Genomic DNA, 18,400 nt, shown 5'->3' with positions numbered 1-18,400 from the left:
ATATAGGAAATGGGGTACAGAAGTCTGTCCTGCCCTACAGGAAAATAAAAGGGGAAGGGGATAAAAGAAGGGGAGAGAGATAGAAGAGAGGTCAGACTAGGGGAAGGGATATTCAGAATGCATGACATCTTGGGGTGGGGAGAGGGGGGAGATGGGGTGAAAATTTGGAACTCAAAAACTTGTGGAAGTGAATGCTGAAAACTAAAAATAAATTTATATTAAAAAAAAGAAAACAAAAAAAACTTTGTAGAAATCTGGGAAGGTTTGTATGAACTGATAAAGAGTGAAATGTACAGAAAGAGGAAAACAATTTATTAAATGACAACATTATAAAGATAAAACTCTGATTATTACAATGTAACAGCTAGGGGGACTGATGATAAATTAAACTACCTCCTTTTTGAGAGAGGTGATGAATTCAAGGTGACAAATGAGATATATTTTTGGGGCATGGATGATGTGGGAATTTGTTTTGCTTGAGTAGGCTTATTTTTACAAGAGTTTGTTTGCTGTTGTTTTAAATGAAGGTAGGAGAGAAAATAAATATTGAATTGAAAAATAAAATGAAAAAAAAAATGAACCAGAAAAATTTCATTTGTGAATAATACTATCAATATCTGTTAGGATGGAATAAGAAAACATCAATTCTAAAAAGTACAGAAAAGTTCTTCAACACAACAGGAAATTAACTGTTATTGTAACCATTACTGAACAAAAAGATTCTAGACCCATTCATGGCACAGTATGTGATTACAAAAGAGGTAAGATACTAAAGATACAATACTAAGATCAGTACAATGCAAAGTTCATAGCACATATTTAGTGTTTAATAAATGTTTTTTTTATTTGTTCATTTAACCACACTGTGCAAAACTCCTTAATGGATCTAAATCAGGTCTTCACAGATGTTGCTCAATGGCAGGCCTGTACAACTTGGTTTTAAAGTATACTTGTACCAAAAAGGCTCAAAACTGCATAAGCACTATCACTGAATATTATTAATAAAATATCTTGTAAAGAGGAAGGGGTTTTTGTGAGTAAAACTGAAATGTGAGAGAACATTTATTTTTAGATATCTCTAAGAACTAAGATTACTATGGAAACCAATGTGTGAACAAAGCATCCTTCACTCAACAAATATTTTTCAAATATACACAAAATATAGTAAAAGTTGATTAATGCCACCTCGATAAATTCTAAATCTGGGATAATTCAGATGAAAGATGAGCTGAACTTATAAATAGCTTGCCCAACAAAATAAAAATGTAAATAATTATAGGGGACATGTTTAATATAGCTGAGAATAAATTTTCAAGCAGCTTATGGGGATATGCTATAGCTGTAAATCTTTCTTCTTTATTTTCTACCAAGTCCTCTCTAAGGACTTCTACTAAGACTAAGCATCAATGTGTTAACAACCCTTATAAACACTATATAAATGAAATAAAAATCACAAAAATTAACAGGAGCATAAATGGAAAGCTGGAAGATACCTTAGTTACTTCAACTCCCTCACCTCATTCTACAGAAGAGGAAGCCAAGACTTAGGTGAACTGACTGTTTAGGTCACAAGGGGAGTAAATGACAGAGATAAAACTTGAATCCAGGTCCTCTGTCTCTAAACCCGGTGCTCTTTCTACTACACTATGCTACCTCTCTGGATTTAGAAGTTCAAATTTGCCTTCCTTCCAAATAGTCAGGTAATAGGTTTTCTGTACAGTTCAAATCTCATTACAATGAAACACTAAGGGACTGTACAAATCCTTTGATTGTATTACTTTAAATATGTAGGTGAGCTTGACAGTAATCTTTTTGAGATACTTTGTTGTAAGAAAACTGACTTGTAAATCAAGACAAGACAAATTGTGGATATCTTTGAATTTCTGCATATTCACTCCTTAAATGCCAATGGGAGGCAAAGATATAAAGATAATTCATACATGGTCCTTGCCTTCAGGAAGCTTACAATCTAGAAGATTGTAATGAACTCTTTCAGGTTGTGAGCCTAAGTGGTTATTGCATCTTGATTTTTAAACATAATTTTCCAATCTAATTATGGTTTTTCCACTTTCTATTAAGAAAGCAGTAAGATTTCAGCTTTCAAAAACATTCCCTTGTATGATAACAGAACTACATAAAGATACAAATAAAGTATTATAGTGTTGTGTTTAATATCCTTAAAAGAGAATTTAAATATCGTCTTCAAAATACATTTTTGAAAAAGTAGCACTTCCATCACAGCTCAACCTATGGTTGAGCAAAATGAATTTAAAGTCTCAGGGTAAGGATAAAAGAACAAGTTTTCTTTTTCTTTTTTTCCTGGTCAAACCATTCCAACCTTTCCTAGGACTATGAAAAAAAAAAAGCTTAAGTAAAAATACTTACGCATGTGGACAAATATATTTGATATGTGAACTTCTGATACCTGCAAAAGCTTCCGCCCATCCATGCCTGATGGAAGAAAATTTTAAATTATGTGAATAATACCATTTGATAAACAATGTTTTATGTTAAATGTCAAGTTGGTAATAGAATAATATTTTTAAAAACTGTCTTAAGAACAAATGTTTACTCTTTTAAAAAAAACTTTCAAAAATCAAACAAAAAAAGCTACTTTCAGCTTTGACAAGTTAACTACCATAAGTATTATAGACATAAAGATCTTTTTGTTCCAGACTTATAATTGTATTCTTATGTGGAATTCCCACAGAGGAAATTCCCTCTACCAATACAGTTCACCAACTGTAGTGCTGTTTCTAGTGATAAAATTGCTTGGGGCATCAAGAGGTTAAAAGACTTGCTCACAGTCACACAGATCAATGTATCAGTCAGCTGACTGAGGTCATCTCTTAGTCTCTACATTACACTGCCTGTCAATATAAGTATTATACACTATCATGTCTGTTTGGGTTTTTTTTCCACAGCACTATAAGAGGATTACAACATCCAAAACATCATCATTATATTCTAATGTCTTACATGTTTACAGCTTTACTATTTTCTAAAATATATTCACATAGATTCAATTCAATTATATTCAAACAAAAATTTATGTGTGAAACACTGTGCTAGGCATTAGGAATACAAAGATAAAAACATAACTGTCTCCTAGAAGTTTACATTTAAGCTAGGAAACACATGTACATAGAGAAGTATAATGCAAGGTAACTTCAGGAAAAAATATTATTAGCATTAGGAGAAGGAGGGAGAGACATGGTAGGCTTCATTAAATTAGTGGCACAGAAGAATCTGAAATGCAAAATGATGAGAAAGTATTTAAATGCATGGAGATAAGTGAGTCAATGTTGTCTTTCAGAATAGTTATTACAGTTTGGCGAGGAGGTAGAGTTCATAAAAAGGAGTAATATGAAAGATTAGAAAGGTAGTTTGGAACCAAATCATGAAGAGCCAGGCATAAGAGCTAATGTTTAAAACTAGAGGCAGGAGGAGGCAACTGAAGGTTGCAGGAGGGAGACATTTTCTTATTTGATTCTCAGTCACCTAGTAGGGTAGATACAAAAAAAATTTACTAATCTCATTTTAAAAATGAGAAAAATGAGGCTTACAGAGTTTAACTTGTAAAAGTCAGAGAGAAACAAGATTCCTAAATCTAATGCTTTCTCACTCTAAATGTTTCTCCTCATGTGATCTCCTATATCAAGAAAATGAGTACAATTCACTTAACATTCTATTTTCATAATTCATTCAGAAAATAAGAATTAAACCCTCCTTCTTTGTTTCTAAAGGAATATCCCTTACTCCTTACCTATCCTGGAGAAACTGTATATTTAAAGTAGTAATTCTTAACCTGAGGGATACAAAGATAAATTTCAGCGGGTCCAAGAACTTGAAAGGGAAAAAAAAAACTTTATTTTAACAAACTTCTCTCTGAAATTTAGCATTTCCTTCAATTACAAATTTTTTTAAAAAAATTATTCCAGGATAGAGCACTGGTCCTGAAGTCAGGAGGACTTGAGTTCAAATCCTGCCTCAGACCAAACACTTGACACTTACTAGCTGTTGTGACCCTGAGCAAATCACTTAACCCCAACTGCCTTAAAAAATAAAATTATTTTAACTAGACATCTACAGATTTTACCAGACTGCCAAAGGGATTAATGAAACAAAAAAGGCTAAGAAAACCCCAGTTTTTTAAAGGGTAAAAAACCCTTGGCTATCTAGATGAACTCATCATTCTATGACAAATCTGAATGGCTGACATTTAACTGTACTAGGAAAAAGCTTTTTAAATGACACATAAAATTATAAACCTTTTCACAGCCTGGTCTTTCATTTTTTTGGATACTAAGCCTGAAAGACAACTCAGAACTTAGGAAAACTACGACAGTTGTCCTGATTATATTGGAAAGGTTTCACGTGGAAAAGGAATGAAGCTTGAGCTCTACTTGTCCCCAGAAAGAAGAAGAAGCTGCAAACATTCAGGCTTGATGGCAAGAAAAAGTTCCTATTATTTAAGGTCATTAGAAAGTTGAATGGGCTGTCCTGGGAGACCAGTTTCTTCTCATAGGAGGCCTCCCGGCAAAGGTGAATAGGTGCTACGCAGGTGAGCTGCACAAAAGATCCTTTTTCAATGAACAGCACAAACATTAAGCTCTGTTTTACTCCGAAATTCTGTGACTTGTCTATTCCACTGAGGACTCCCCAAAGTTTTTGCCTTTCTTTCTATCCCCATAGCTCAGCACCATCTCCAACATATTCCAGGCACTTAATATGTTTATTGACATGGCTTTGTTCTCTGAATTATGACAAAGTCATCAATTTTACGGAATATGCTATATAAAAATTTGTAGGAACCAATAAAAGTGTCAAATACACTGTAAGTACATCATGGGCAAACTTCCGGTCTATAAGTAAATCTGAACAGCACTTTTAAAACCCCTTAAAAGTCTCATTAAAATCACCATACGATGTACACAACAGGTATTCCATTAACACCTGCTGACTAAATGAAAAAAAAAAAAAGACAGCAAAAATATCTTTCCTCAAAAGCTGAAGCTATATTATTTAGGCAAAGCTAGATCCTGACCTCCTATTTCCAAGAAGAGCCATTCTCTCCACTAATCTATTTTCTAACCACCAGGATACACAACACTCCAAGTCATTGAGGCTAACAAATTGATGTTCCTCTTGGCATTCTGTGTAAGGTTATGGTCCATATTAATGCTTTTGCTTATAGTCAGGATCTCAAGGTTATCTTGGAGCTTTACCGTTTCAAAAAATACAGACTTCCTAAAGTCATCCCATATCTTTTCAACATCATTAATACATTACATTTACTTCAGACTCATCTTTCACCTTAGTAGATATTCATCTTTTCTCAACCCCCCATATACACACATATATATATATATATAATATATATATATACTCACCCGTCCACAAACTAAATATCTACTTTATTGTCACCATCTTTAGTTATCACTGATAATAAAATCTCATTAGATTCACCTTTTAGTGCTACTCCCTGAGAAATGCAGTTTCATTTCAAAGTGAAATTATTATTTTCTTAATGTGTTAAATAGACTCAATAATATTTGTAAAGCACTTTACAAACCTTTAAACTTCATAATCCCAAAGGGAGAATTAAAAGAAAAAAGAAAACAAAAGAACTAGAAATCAGCTGGGTAGCAATCAATGGGGAAATGGCTGAATAAATAATCACGGTAGATGGCCCCAATTAATAAATAGTCACAAGGATATTTAATGGCAGTTTCCAAAGGGAAAAATTTAACCTATCAATAGCCATTTTAAAAAGTGTTCCCAATTACTAGTAACTAAAGAAATGCAGATTAAAGCAATTGTGAAGTTTGACTTTACCAACCATCAGAATAACAAAGTTGGCCAAAAAAAAGACAAGAAAAGAATGGAAAAAATGTCGGAGGCACTGTGGAAAACAGGTATATTAATGCACTGTTGGAGATATTAATTGGTATTGTAATCCTTGGAAAACAATTTGAAAACTTTGCCCCAAAAGTTGCTAAATTGTGCAGATCCTTTAACCCAGTGATAAACTACTAGATCAATACTGAAATTTTTCCAAAAAAAATTAATTTGAAAAGGATGCAAAAAAAAAGTACAGCAGCTCTCTTTGTGGTGGCAAAGAACTTGAAATTTAAGAGAGTGCCAAACTAGTGGGGAATGGCTGAACAAAACAATATAACATGAATATAAAGGATACAACTATGCCATGAGAAACAATAAAAAGGATGGTTTTCAGAGATATCTGGAAAAACTTACATGAACTGACACAGAATAAGGTGGGCAGAACCAGAACAATTTAAACTATAACAACAAAGTTATAAAACCTAACAATTCTTAAAGAACTGTGATCAATGCAATGATCCAACCTTAATTCCAGAGGAGCCATGCCATCTTTTGACAAAGAACTAATACACTAAATATGGAGAGTACACAATTTTAGTCATGGTTGTTAAGGGGCTCCCTCTCCCTGAACTTGTCTTTTTAAAAGTTGCTATATCTTCCAGGAACACTGGACCTGGAGTACGCAAGAGACCCTGAATGTGTCAAGGATGAAGCACGCTCTGAGCTGCCATAATTTCTTGTCCATATCACAATGAGAAACTGGAGCTGGAACCCTTGCAGATAAAGACACCATGTCTTCGTAGTCTAGCAGTTCTCAAGGGAAAAAGAATGCTGCTTTGGCCATCTTACTTATTGGATTTCTCTTCCCCTTTGGGAAGGAACTAGTCCTTTCCCCACCCCCCACAGCTCTTTTCCTCCTGCTGAGCCATTCCTGTTTAGGAGTGATTGCTCTTTCTCCTCCCTTCTTTGTCTCATAAATATGCAAACTTCTGTTTGGGTTGTGAACTCCTTGCACTTGCATAGTGTTCCACATACATGTTCATTTGTCTTGTAATAAACACAACTTTTTACACGTTTCTTATGAAGTTGTGATTTCCTGTTGACATGGCTAATGGGCTATTGGGTTATAAGCGCTTTGTTTGTTTGTAAGTGAAGTAACTGAAGCTTGCCCCTCTCCCTCCCTCCCTCTCTCCCCCCCTTCCCTCTTTTTCTTTCCCTATCTCTTCTGTTTCTCTAATAGTGGTTACAAATGTCTATAAAGCCTTAGGAGGTAAACTGAACAATCAATGTGAAAAATTCTATTATTTTCCTTACAAATTATCATATATTCTATTTTACTTATAAACTTCATTTCTTGCATTGTACTATTAGAAAAGACAACCTCTGTGACAAAAAAGGTTATAACGTCATAAAATATCTCACAGTACAGTAACACTTCCAAGTTTATATTACTTTAAGCATTTCAGTTACTTTCAATAATTTTTTCAATAATTTAATTCAATAATTCTCTTTCTCAGGAAAAAACGGGGGGAAAAATCATCTAATAATAATAAGAAATGACAGAAATTAAATTTCTCCATGAGCTGAGATAATCATTTCCCTACAAAAAAAGTTCAACAAAGATACAGTATTTATTAAAATATAATGTAAAAAAAAACCCACAGCAAAATTGGCCAAATGGAAAAGGAAGTCCAACTGCTCAATGAAGAAAATACTTCCTTAAAAATTAGAATAGAGCAATTGGAAGATAGTGACTTTATGGGAAATCACGACACAGTAGAACAAATCCAAAAGAATGAAAAATTAGAAAACAATGTGAAATATCTCATTGGGAAAACAACTGGAAATTGATCCAGGAGACAGAATTTAAAAATTATTGGACTATCTGAAAGCCATGATCAAAAAAAGAGCCTAGACATCATCTTTCAAGAAATTATCAAGGAAAACTGCCCTGATATAGTAGAACCAGAGGGCAAAATAGAAATTGAAAGAATCCACAGATCTCCTCCTGAAAGAGATCCCCAAAGGAAAACTCCTAGGAATACTGTAGCCAAATTCCAGAGTTCCCAGGTCAAGGAGAAAATATTACAAGCTGCCAGAAGGAAACAGTTCAAGTACTGTGGAAACACAATCAGGATAACACAAGATTTAGCAGCTTCTACATTAAAGGACCGCAGGGCATGGAATATAATATTCCAGAGGGCAAAGGAGATAGGATTACAACCAAGAATCACCTACCCAGCAAAACTGAGTATAATCCTTCAGGGGAAAAAATGGTCATTCAGTGAAATAGAGGACTTTCAAGCATTCCTGATGAAAAGACCAGAGCTGAATAGAAAATTTGACTTTCAAATACAAGACTCAAGTGGAACATGAAGAGGTAAACAGGAAAGAGAAATCATAAGAGACTTATTAAGATTGAACTGTTTACATTCCTGCATGGAAAGATGATATTTATAACTCATGAGAACTTTGTCAGTATTAGGGTAGTTGGAGGAAAAAATTATATGTATGTATATGTAGATAGATAGACAGACAGAAGCCACAGGGTGAGCTGAAGATTAAGGGGTCATAACTGGAGAATAAAATTAAGGGGTGAGCAAGGATTATACTTGGAGAAGAAGAAAGGGAGAGGTAGAATGGGGTAAATTATCTCACAAAAAAACCACAGAAAAGTCTCTTACAGTGGAGGGGAAACAGGGGAAGGTGAAAGAGAATGAGTGAATCTTATTCTCATAGGATTTGGCTTAAGGAGGGAATAACAAACACATTCAATTGGGTATGGAAATCTGTCTTACCCTACAGGAAAATAGGGGGAGAAGGGGACAAGAAAGCAGGGGGATGATAGAGAGGAGGGCAGATTGGGAAAGGGAGTAATCAGAAGTAAATACTTCTGTGGAGGAACAGGGTCAAAAGAAAGAATAGAATAAATGGGAGGGCAGGATAGGATTAAGGGAAATACAGTTAGTTTTTCACAACATGTCTACTATGGAAGTGGTTTGCATAACTGCACATGTACAACCTATATTGAGTTGCTTGCCTTTTCAGCGAGGGTGGGTGGGGAGGGAGGAAGAGAGAAAATTTGAAAACTAAAGTTTTAAAAAACATATGTTTAAAAAAATGTTTTCACATGCTACTGGGAAATAAGAAATACAGGAAATGGGGTACAGAAGTCTATCCTGCCCTACAGGAAAATAGAAGGGGAAGGGGAGAGAGATAGAAGAGAGGGCAGGCTAGGGGAAGGGATATTCAGAATGCATGTCATATTGGGGTGGGAGGAGGCGGGAGATGGGGTATAAATTTGGAATTCAAAAACTTGTTGGAGTGAATGTTGAAAGCTAAAAATAAATAAATTTATATTAAAAAAATAAACAAAAAACCCCCATAATGGTTGATGAGTATACCTCTTTTCCCCCTTTATCTCTAAATGTAAAGTCCACTTTTCTGCAATAACTAGTCAATTCAAATATTTTGCAAGATTATTTGACATGGTTAAGAAGCTGAATTCTTCACAATCCAATATCACTTACATATAAACAGAACCAAAATCCATTTATATCTTTCACTTCTTCTTTCTGACCTCCTATCCTAATCTGATCCTGCCCAATTTATTTTAACCACTGTTGCCATTTTTAACTATGAACCATGTGTTTCCCTTTCACAGCTTTTCTTCCATAAAAGTACATTGTTCTTTTCTTCCTATAAGCTCACAGCAAAAAGATTTTAAACTGAAGTCAAAGTAGCAGCTTTGGAACTCCAAAGACAGATATAAACAAGTAGAAGTTTCAAGTCAAGATTTTTTCCTTGCTCCAAATTCTATTCAACATGCAATTAACAGAATTAAAGAATTTGGGCATTAGAAGGGAAATGACATTATATGGGCACTACATTTTAGGAAAAATTGATAGGCTCAAGAACAAAAACCAAAGTACAGAAAGGGCCCTTAAGATGAGAAGAGGCTAAGGAAATGGGATGTTTAGCCTGGAGAAAAGGAAACAGGGGAAACATAATAGATGTCTTCAAGTATTTAATGGACTGTCATGTGGAAGACAAATAAGACTCATTCTGCTTGACCTTGGAAGACAGAACCAGGAACAATGGTTTAGAAGTTGCAAAGAGGCTAATTCTGACTTGAAGAACAGAAAAGAGGTACTAACACCAAACTATCCAAAAATAAAATAGGTTGTCCCAAGTTTGCCCACATTGGAGGTCTTCAAGCAAAGACCAGATAATCACTTACAAAATACATTAGAGGAAATTCTTTTTCATGCAGGACTGGCGGGGGGAGGGGTCTGAAATTCCTTCAAACTGCTGAGATTCTAATTCACTTACTGATGAGAAGAGCCACCAGAAACACTAGCTCATCCAGAAACAGAATACGATTTTCTAGATGGTCTGCTCTAAGGATATGAAGGAAGAAAGTTTGGCTTTTTTTTTTCTGCACCCACACGTCATAGTGCAGAAAGTACTGGACTTGGAATGAGTTCAAAACTTGTCTCAGATACTTACTGTGCAACCAGTGGTTAGTCAGTTAACCTCTCTCAGATTCAGTTTCCTCATCTATAAATTGGAGATGATAATAATAGCAACCACCTCATGGTGCTGTTTTGAAGATCAAATCAGCTACCATATATAAAACACTTTGTAATCTTTAAAGCACAATAAAAATTCAAATGCAAATTATTAGAGTATACAATTTGAACGTTTGCATTTCAGTTGAAAATTAAACCTATATGTATTCAATTTCATTTTTAAGCTTTTTTCTCCACTCTATGTACAATTTTTAATATAAGCAAAATAACTTCTACCTACCTAAATTTCAGCTAGCACTGAAAAAAGACATACTAGCATATTCTTGCAGAGGCAGCTGGTGACAACAGTGGATAAATTGCAGGCCTGAAGTCAAAAAGAATCAGTTCAAGTGTCCACAGACGCTTATTAGCTGCATAATCCTGAGCAAATTACTTAATCTGTTTGCCTCAGTTTCCTCAAATGTAAAAGGGGGACAACAGTAGTAACTGCTTTGAGGATAGTCGTGAAGATCAAATGAGATAATATTTGTAAAAAGTACTTAGCACAGTGCCTGGCACATAGTAGGTACTATATAAAAATGTTTATTCCTTTCCCTTCCTCTGCCATTCTATCTCAAACCAATCTTATCTTTAAGCACAGGCAACTGAAATCTCCCTTAAAACCTGAAATGAACTTGCAAGACTTACACATTAAAGTTTGTTATTACCTAATTACTAATAGGAAACTACTCTTGTTAAGTCCCACATAAATAAGCAGAAGTTCCAAGTCAGGATTTTTGCCTTGCTCTAAAGTTTATCCAACATGAAATGAATACAAAATTGCCCAGATTAGCCTTTTCTAATTTGAATGTCTGATGCGTCTTCCAAAATTACTAGGTTGTGCTTAGGCTACAAAACTAGTGAAAGGGTTAAAAAACCAACTAACAGGTCACTATTCCATTTTCAGTATTTGGCTAAATCCACTTTCCTCTACCTTCTCCTGTGCTCTAGTAACAACAAAGAACCAGGACTGCAGGACACTATTTACCATATGATGACGTAACATACTAGCTTTACCCAAAGACAGAGTGTGCCTTCATTTTGAAGCTGCAGGCATTCCTTATGCTATTGACTAAAACCTGCTCCAGTTCACTGACCAAAATTGACATTAAAGTTGCTCAAAGCAGTTCATATTATAATTATGAAATTCCAATTGTGAATTTGTAAGCTACCTTCCCCCTAGTTCTGTTAACAGCACCACCATTCTCACCCAAGATTATAACCTTGGAATCATCTTTGATGTTCCTCTTTCATCTAACAAAACAGACTAGTTGCCAAATCCTATTCTTTCATTTCAAATGCCCTCCAACTTTAAAACTCCCATGGTTTTGATTATACAAGTAAGTTCAGTTAGACTAGTCTTTCAATGCGGGTCCTCTTTGGCAAAAGCAGCCTGTCACTTTCACAACCCTGCCTGGCTGCTGGGAGAAATCCAGCTGCCCTTTTACTAAAGCAAAGCAAAAGACAATATAAAGGTTACATAAATCATTAATCTTGTAGCCATATCAAAATATTTGAAACCTCAACGTTTTTCAACCTGGAAAGGTCCTTAAAGGTTAAAAAGTTCAATCCTTTCACTTTAGGATTAAGAAGCTGTTTTGTTTCTAACTTCATCTTTTTTCTCTTTGGTTTTGTTCTGTGACTGCAATTTTGCTACCTAGTCTTATCCTTGTTCATTCTTCATGTGGTTTCAAAAGACTTCATAAAATAATCAATTAAACATTTACTAGTTGTGTGATCCTGGGTACTTTACTTAACAGTTTCCTCATCTATAAAATGGGGATGGGAATAATAATAGCACACAAATTCACAGAGCTGTTGTGAGGATCTAATGAGATAACATATGTATAGTGCTCTGCAAAACCTGAAGGGCTATATTCATGCTAATTATTAATACTGCTATTATAAATTAAGCAACAACACAAAATCTAAAATAAAAGATGGCAAAAATAAGAAGAGTTAGCCAAGACTCTTGATGGGCCTCAAGCAAGCCACAATCTCTCATAGTGTTTCCTGATTTATAAAATAAGGGGGCTGTACTACAATATGTAAGTAGATGATTTCTGGTCCATTCTGCCTCTGAAATTACATGAGTCTCAATATTGTTAAGCATTCTAACATCTGGAGTTTGCCTCTTTTACTCTTTAAAATAACCTTTCATAGTTTCAAGAGAATGTTATTTCTAAAATCTCTAAGATCTTTCATCTGGAGCATCCTAGGTCACATGTCGCCTCTAATGTCACCTTCTCTTCAAATCTACCCCTATCTATGTTCCTCAATCCATCCCATTACTATAAGTACCTTCATCCTTATCTGCTCAGAAATTCATCTTGGCAGGATCAGAATTGCTTGTGGTAAATATATAACCTTTTCTTTTAAACACCACTTCTAACACACCAAATGTCTTTCATTTCAGGAAAAGTTCAAAGTCTGAGTGCTTCACAGAAAAAAAAAGGATGAAAAGAGAAACATGATGTTGAAGAGTAAATCAGTCTGCTGAAACAGTTCTCTCCAAAGTCATTAATGACTTCTTCATCACTAAATCCAAGAGCTTTTCCTTCTAGCCTCTTAATTGTTCTGCAGTAAACCACCCTTCTCTTTTTTAATTCTCTCTTTCCATGGCTTCCATGACATGTAATTTCGAAGTTCTCTTCTTCTGACTACTCCTTATCCTGCCCTTTAAATGTGGATGTACCACCAAATTTCTATCTGGGGCCCCAACTCATCTATCTTTACTCTTTCCTTCTTAGTGAGTTAATTTACTGCCCTGGCTTTAATCACCACCTCTGGGACAGATGATTCCCAAATTCCAACCTCTTCCCCAGAGCTTGAATGCCACATTTCCAGCTAGCTGCTATTTATTTCCACATGGATTTCCCATTGGCACCTCAAATGTCTAAAACTAAGCTTATATCTGTTCCCCTAAACTTTTTCCTCTCCCCCTATTTCTATTAATGGTACTACTATGCTTACTCAGCCTGGTCATCTTGGCTGTCTTACCCTAAAACTCAATTAGTTGACATATCCATTCCTTTCTATACCTGTGCAAATTCTCATATTCAGCCTCTTCTCCACACATACTGCAACCACTACAGTTAATGCTCTCAACTTTCACCTAACATTTTTGTTGGTGTTCTTGCCTCTAGTCTATCCCTTCACTAATCCAACATCCCCTTTCAAATAACCCAAGTAACCCCGTTATTTGTACCAATATCATGTCACTTCTCTTCTCAAAAATGTTGAGTAGCTTTCCATTTGACAGTTGAAAAATCTCCTCATTCAGGCATTTAAGACATTCCTCAATCTGCTTCTAGCCTTATCTCATTCTCCCTTTATATAATCTACATTCCAGCCTAACCAGACTATTTCTATTCTTTTTTCCCCTAAGCACCAATTCTCAAACCTGAAAAGGGCACCACCTCCTTTAATGTCCCTTCCTTCAAGTCCCAAAGAGGCTTTCTTTCAAGGGATCTCTCCCTACTCAAATTTCTCACAGAACTTTTAGCCTGTACTTCCATGCCCCTGTCCATTGCTTATTTTGTTCACTTTTCCTTCTTTCCTCTAAATTATAAATTCCTGGAGAGCACAGTCTGAAGCAGAGCCTGAATGGCTTCTATGTGCTAGTCTCAAGGATTTAATGAATGTTTGTTGAATTCAATGATTACTAACAAAAAGAAAGAAATAAGCATTTATTAAGCGCCTTCTATATGCAAGGCATTGTGGGCTAAGAGCTTTACAAGCATTATCCCATTTTATCCTCATAATAACCCAGATAGGTGCCATTATTATCCCCATTTTACGGGTGAGGAAACTCAGGCAAACAGGTTAAGTGACTGGCCTAAGGTCACACAGCTAGAAATTGTCTGAGGCCAGCTTTAAACTCAAGTCTTCCTGATTCCAGGCCCAGCACTCTCCCCACCCCACTACCGGCTGCCTCAAATAAAGGCTTATATGTTATTTTACTAATTTAAAATGTCTAACAACAAACTTTACACAATGTCATAATTATTGAATATAGACTGTTTTCTATACATTTAAAAAGTAACAAGTTAGTTTGTAAGCTACAGTTTCGTTACTACTGCTCCTTAGTACCTACCCCGTATCTCCTAATCCATGAAGAAAAATAACCTAGAACAAAACAGCAAAAATTAAAATTAAGCAACACCTAAAAAAACCCCACAGGAAATCATTTCTACACCATAAGTTTTTTTTAATTGTTTTTAGAATATGGCATAAAATCAGGACTTTCAAATCCTATTCCCAGCTCCCCTGAAAAATTACTGTATGATCTTCAGCAAATTAATTAAGCTCCGTGGGCCTCATCTAAAATGGCCTTAATACTTCCTTTCTACTTCGCTCCCTGGAGTACTGAGAATTAATTAATTTATGTTTGTAAAGTACGATAAATCTTCCCACCAAAAAAAAACCACGTAGGTACAAAATAACCTATTCTACAGAGAAAAATCTCTGGCTTCTATGTTACACTCGGTACATTCATAAAATATTAACCAGTTTTCAGGGTCAAAAAGATCTCCGCATCTAACTGCAGAATTTTCCTTCACACATTCCTTAATGGGCTTTCCTCAGGGCAACTTGCGTTTTAAACTCTCAGGAACAGACAGCATTCCCCAAACCAGCACTCCCCCATCTCACGAGAGATTTCCAGATTGCTCTTGATTTTTTGGGAAAGACCAGAGCCCGAATGGGCCGATATACCCCTGGCCCCGAAATATCGGGGGGGGGGGGGGATTACGGGGAACTTTGGAGGAATGGCTGGAGGGGCACGACTCCCTTCGTTCTGGGCACAAACTGCGCTCCAGAGTCCACTCGAAAAAGTCACGGGAGTTCAATTAAGTAAGAAATCGGTAAAACCCCCTTCCCCCTCACCCCCGCCCTAAAGAGCCTGATAAAAGAAGCAGCAAAGCGGGGGTCAGCAAAGCTGGGGGGGGTGTCCCCGAGTCCCGCCCGCCTCCGCAATGCAGAAAACACTCGGGGCCGGCGGCAGCCTCACCCCCGGGGACGAGCCCGGCCACCCCAGGGACAACCGTCCACCCAGACCAGGCAGGGACGAGACCCCGAGGAAGGACTGGGGAGTCCCCTAAGCCTCCGCAGCCGCCGCCGCGCTCCCCGCCGGCCCCCCCACACACTCACCGCGGCGCTTGCCTTCCTGGCTGCGGGCACTATGGCAGGGAGCGGCGCCGACATGTTGTTACCGCACATACACCGGGCTCAACAGACAAGCAGCTTCGGAACCGGAAGGGAGCGGGGAGGGCGGCCTCGGCACAGAGGGCAAGCGAGGATCGCTTCCCGGACCCTCCCTCCACCAGGCGCGCGCGCCCGGCCTCGAGAGCGCGCGGCGCCGGCGGCGGCGGGGGCGGGGGCCGCGGCGGCCCCCCTTCCGGCAGGTCCTTGGCTTGGGCTCGGAGGTAGCGAGGGGACGCCCATTTCCCACCCCTCCTCCACCCCGCCCCCCGCCTTCATGCCCCTCTGTGGGACGACCCCACCCCTCATGTCACAATAGCTCCCCCTTCTTTCTAGTCCTCAGATTGGTTGAGGACGACGGGGTCCAGGGGCAGGCGGCTGCGTGCGCGCGTGCACCATCTCAGCGCCGCGATCTCCTCGGCCCCCCCCCCCCATGGCCTGAGTAACGTGGGCGCCCAGGACCTGCGCGCGTGCTCCGTGGGGGAGCGCATTGACCAGGGACTGGCCAAGCCGAGGTACGAATTCCGAAAGCCTGACTGGCCGAGAAGGTGTTGCCCTTGCTAGGAGTGATCCGCGTCTGTGTGGGTGCTGGGGGCATCGCCCGTATTTCACTCACCCCAGCCGCTTAAGGGTATCCCCTCCTATTTCCCACCCTGCCTCCATGGAAACTACTTGACGCTTTAGGGTCCCCCATAGACCTGGAAGCCGAATGCCGTGGTGGGGGGTAGGGGTGGGGGGGACACCTTAGTCCCTTTGCTGGGACTAGGTACTCCGGGCTTGGGTTGATTATCCAACCTGGGCCAAGAGATGTACCTAAGCTCAAGTTCCAGACCAGAAAAGCAGCTTAAATGCTTTGTTTTGGTGTTAAGAGATATGACAGTTTTGAGATATATTAGGAACAACTGGCAACTGAAATCTCCACACACTAAAAACTTCCTTTCATCTTAAATCTTTTCCTTTCTCACTCCTTCCATCTTCTAGCTCTCTCTAGCCCCCTCCAAGATGACATGGGCTCCCTGACCTCACTTAATACTCATTTCCCCCCTACCCACACTCACTGACCAGGTGGGGAGTTGGAATGTTTGCTGGTACTCCTTGCTACTTCTAGATTCTTCCCCTACCGCAGTCAGTCAGAACCTCTTCTCCTTAGACATTTACCCAGTTCATATTTACCACCAAATATAAATTCTGGCAGCTATTTTCTATCTCCAAGACATTCCCCCAACTTCCTGAATGAATTCAGTACCTGACTCAGTAATCTTTCAAATTTTTCTCTCCTCTCCAACTCCTGCCCTAATACTAGGGCCTTTCAACATATACAACTGAGCTTCTTTCAAACACCCTTACTCATTTCCCATGTCCAACTCCTCCACCTCACTTCAAGAACACATGTCCCCTTGTACCTCATACCCCACAAATGAGCCACTTTCATTCATGAATTCTGAAATTCCCTTATCTGATCACAATCTGTTTACTTTCCACTTTTACCTTGACCTGGAAGTTCTTTCCCAGGACTTTACCAAATTAGCTACAGTCTCCTCCTTTCCCCAGCTTGAGCCCTACCTTATTCAATTCAGCTCTACATTATTCTCTTTGGATTCCCTTGCCCCCTTATTATGTCACCTCATGCCTTGACAAGATAACCTTGGATTACTCCCGCTATCTGCCAGCGTTCCTAAACACATGCTGCCAAATGAGGGTGGAGAAAAATCATACAAACATTCTGATTGAATACTGTACAGATTTATTTTACATAACCTCAACTGGGCCCTACTTGCAAGGCAATATTTTACACCTTCCTAATTAAGCAGCTAGAATGGTGAAGTGAGCACTGTGCCCAGAGTCAGGAAGACCTGAGTTCAAATCCAGCCTCAGACACTAGCTGTGTGACCCTGGGCAAGTTACTTAACCCTGTTTGCCTCAGTTTCCTCATCTGTAAAATGAGCTGGAGAAGGAAGTGGCTAAACCACGCTGGAATCTTTGCCAAAAAGTCCCCCAAAAAGAGTCATGAAGAGTTGGACGCGACTGAAAAAACAACTAAACAACAATTAACTTAGTGTTGCACCAAGGAGGTCTTCCCAACCTTTTCATTCTTCCTCAAACCTGCCCATGGCTCCCTTTCCCCCACCCTCTTTTGCCTCATATTTTATTGAAAAAAACCCAGCAACAACAACAAAACCCACCTCACTTCATCCATCCATCCCTGCTAGTTATCATCCCATTTCATTCCTCCCTTTTGTGGCTAAACTCCTTAAGAAGGTCATCTATAATAGATGCCTCCACTATCTCTCCTCTCACTCTCTTCTTAACTCTCTACAATTAGGCCTTCAGATCTTACCATTCAACTGAAAATGTTCTCTTCATAGTTACCAGTGATTTCTTAGGTGCCAAATCAAATTACCTTTTCTCAATACTTATCCTTCTCAACTTCTCTGCAGCCCCTTACGCTGTCAACTCTTCTCCTTTATACTCCCTTCTCTCTAGCTTTTTTGGACACTATTTTCTCCTGGTTCTCCCATCTATCTGCCTGTTCCTTCTTGTTTCCTTTGCTGAATCTTCATTCAGGTAATCCCTTCTAATCATTGATTGGTGTTCCACAGAGCTCTGTAGTGGGTCCTCTTTTCTCCTTCTGTACTATTTCACTTGGTGAACTCATCAGCTTTCACGGACTCAATTATCATCATCTTTATGCTGGTGTTTCTCAGATCTACATATCTAGTCATAACCTCCTTGCTAACCTATATAGTTTTGTATCTCCACCTGTCTTAGACGTCCCAAACTGG

General features: G+C 38.3%; 1 protein-coding gene across 1 annotated transcript in view; it reads right to left on the bottom strand.

The window, feature by feature from the left end:
• LYPLA1 (lysophospholipase 1) overlaps positions 1 to 15,735 on the bottom strand; it is a 42,310-nt gene extending 26,575 nt beyond the window's left edge. Inside the window, exons 1-3 of the mRNA XM_021005929.2 lie at positions 15,567 to 15,735; positions 14,512 to 14,543; positions 2,386 to 2,451 (exon numbers count right to left, since the gene is read on the bottom strand). Of these exons, the coding sequence (XP_020861588.1) occupies positions 2,386 to 2,451; positions 14,512 to 14,543; positions 15,567 to 15,635 (167 nt within the window). The 5' untranslated portion in view covers positions 15,636 to 15,735. The remainder of the gene's footprint in view (positions 1 to 2,385; positions 2,452 to 14,511; positions 14,544 to 15,566) is intronic.
• Between the last annotated feature and the right edge of the window lie 2,665 nt (positions 15,736 to 18,400).

The sequence above is a fragment of the Phascolarctos cinereus genome, unplaced genomic scaffold (assembly GCF_003287225.1).
Source record: "Phascolarctos cinereus isolate Bilbo 61053 unplaced genomic scaffold, phaCin_HiC Scaffold_4;HRSCAF=312, whole genome shotgun sequence".
NCBI lineage: Eukaryota > Metazoa > Chordata > Mammalia > Diprotodontia > Phascolarctidae > Phascolarctos > Phascolarctos cinereus.
This window is presented reverse-complemented; position numbering and strand designations above follow the sequence as displayed.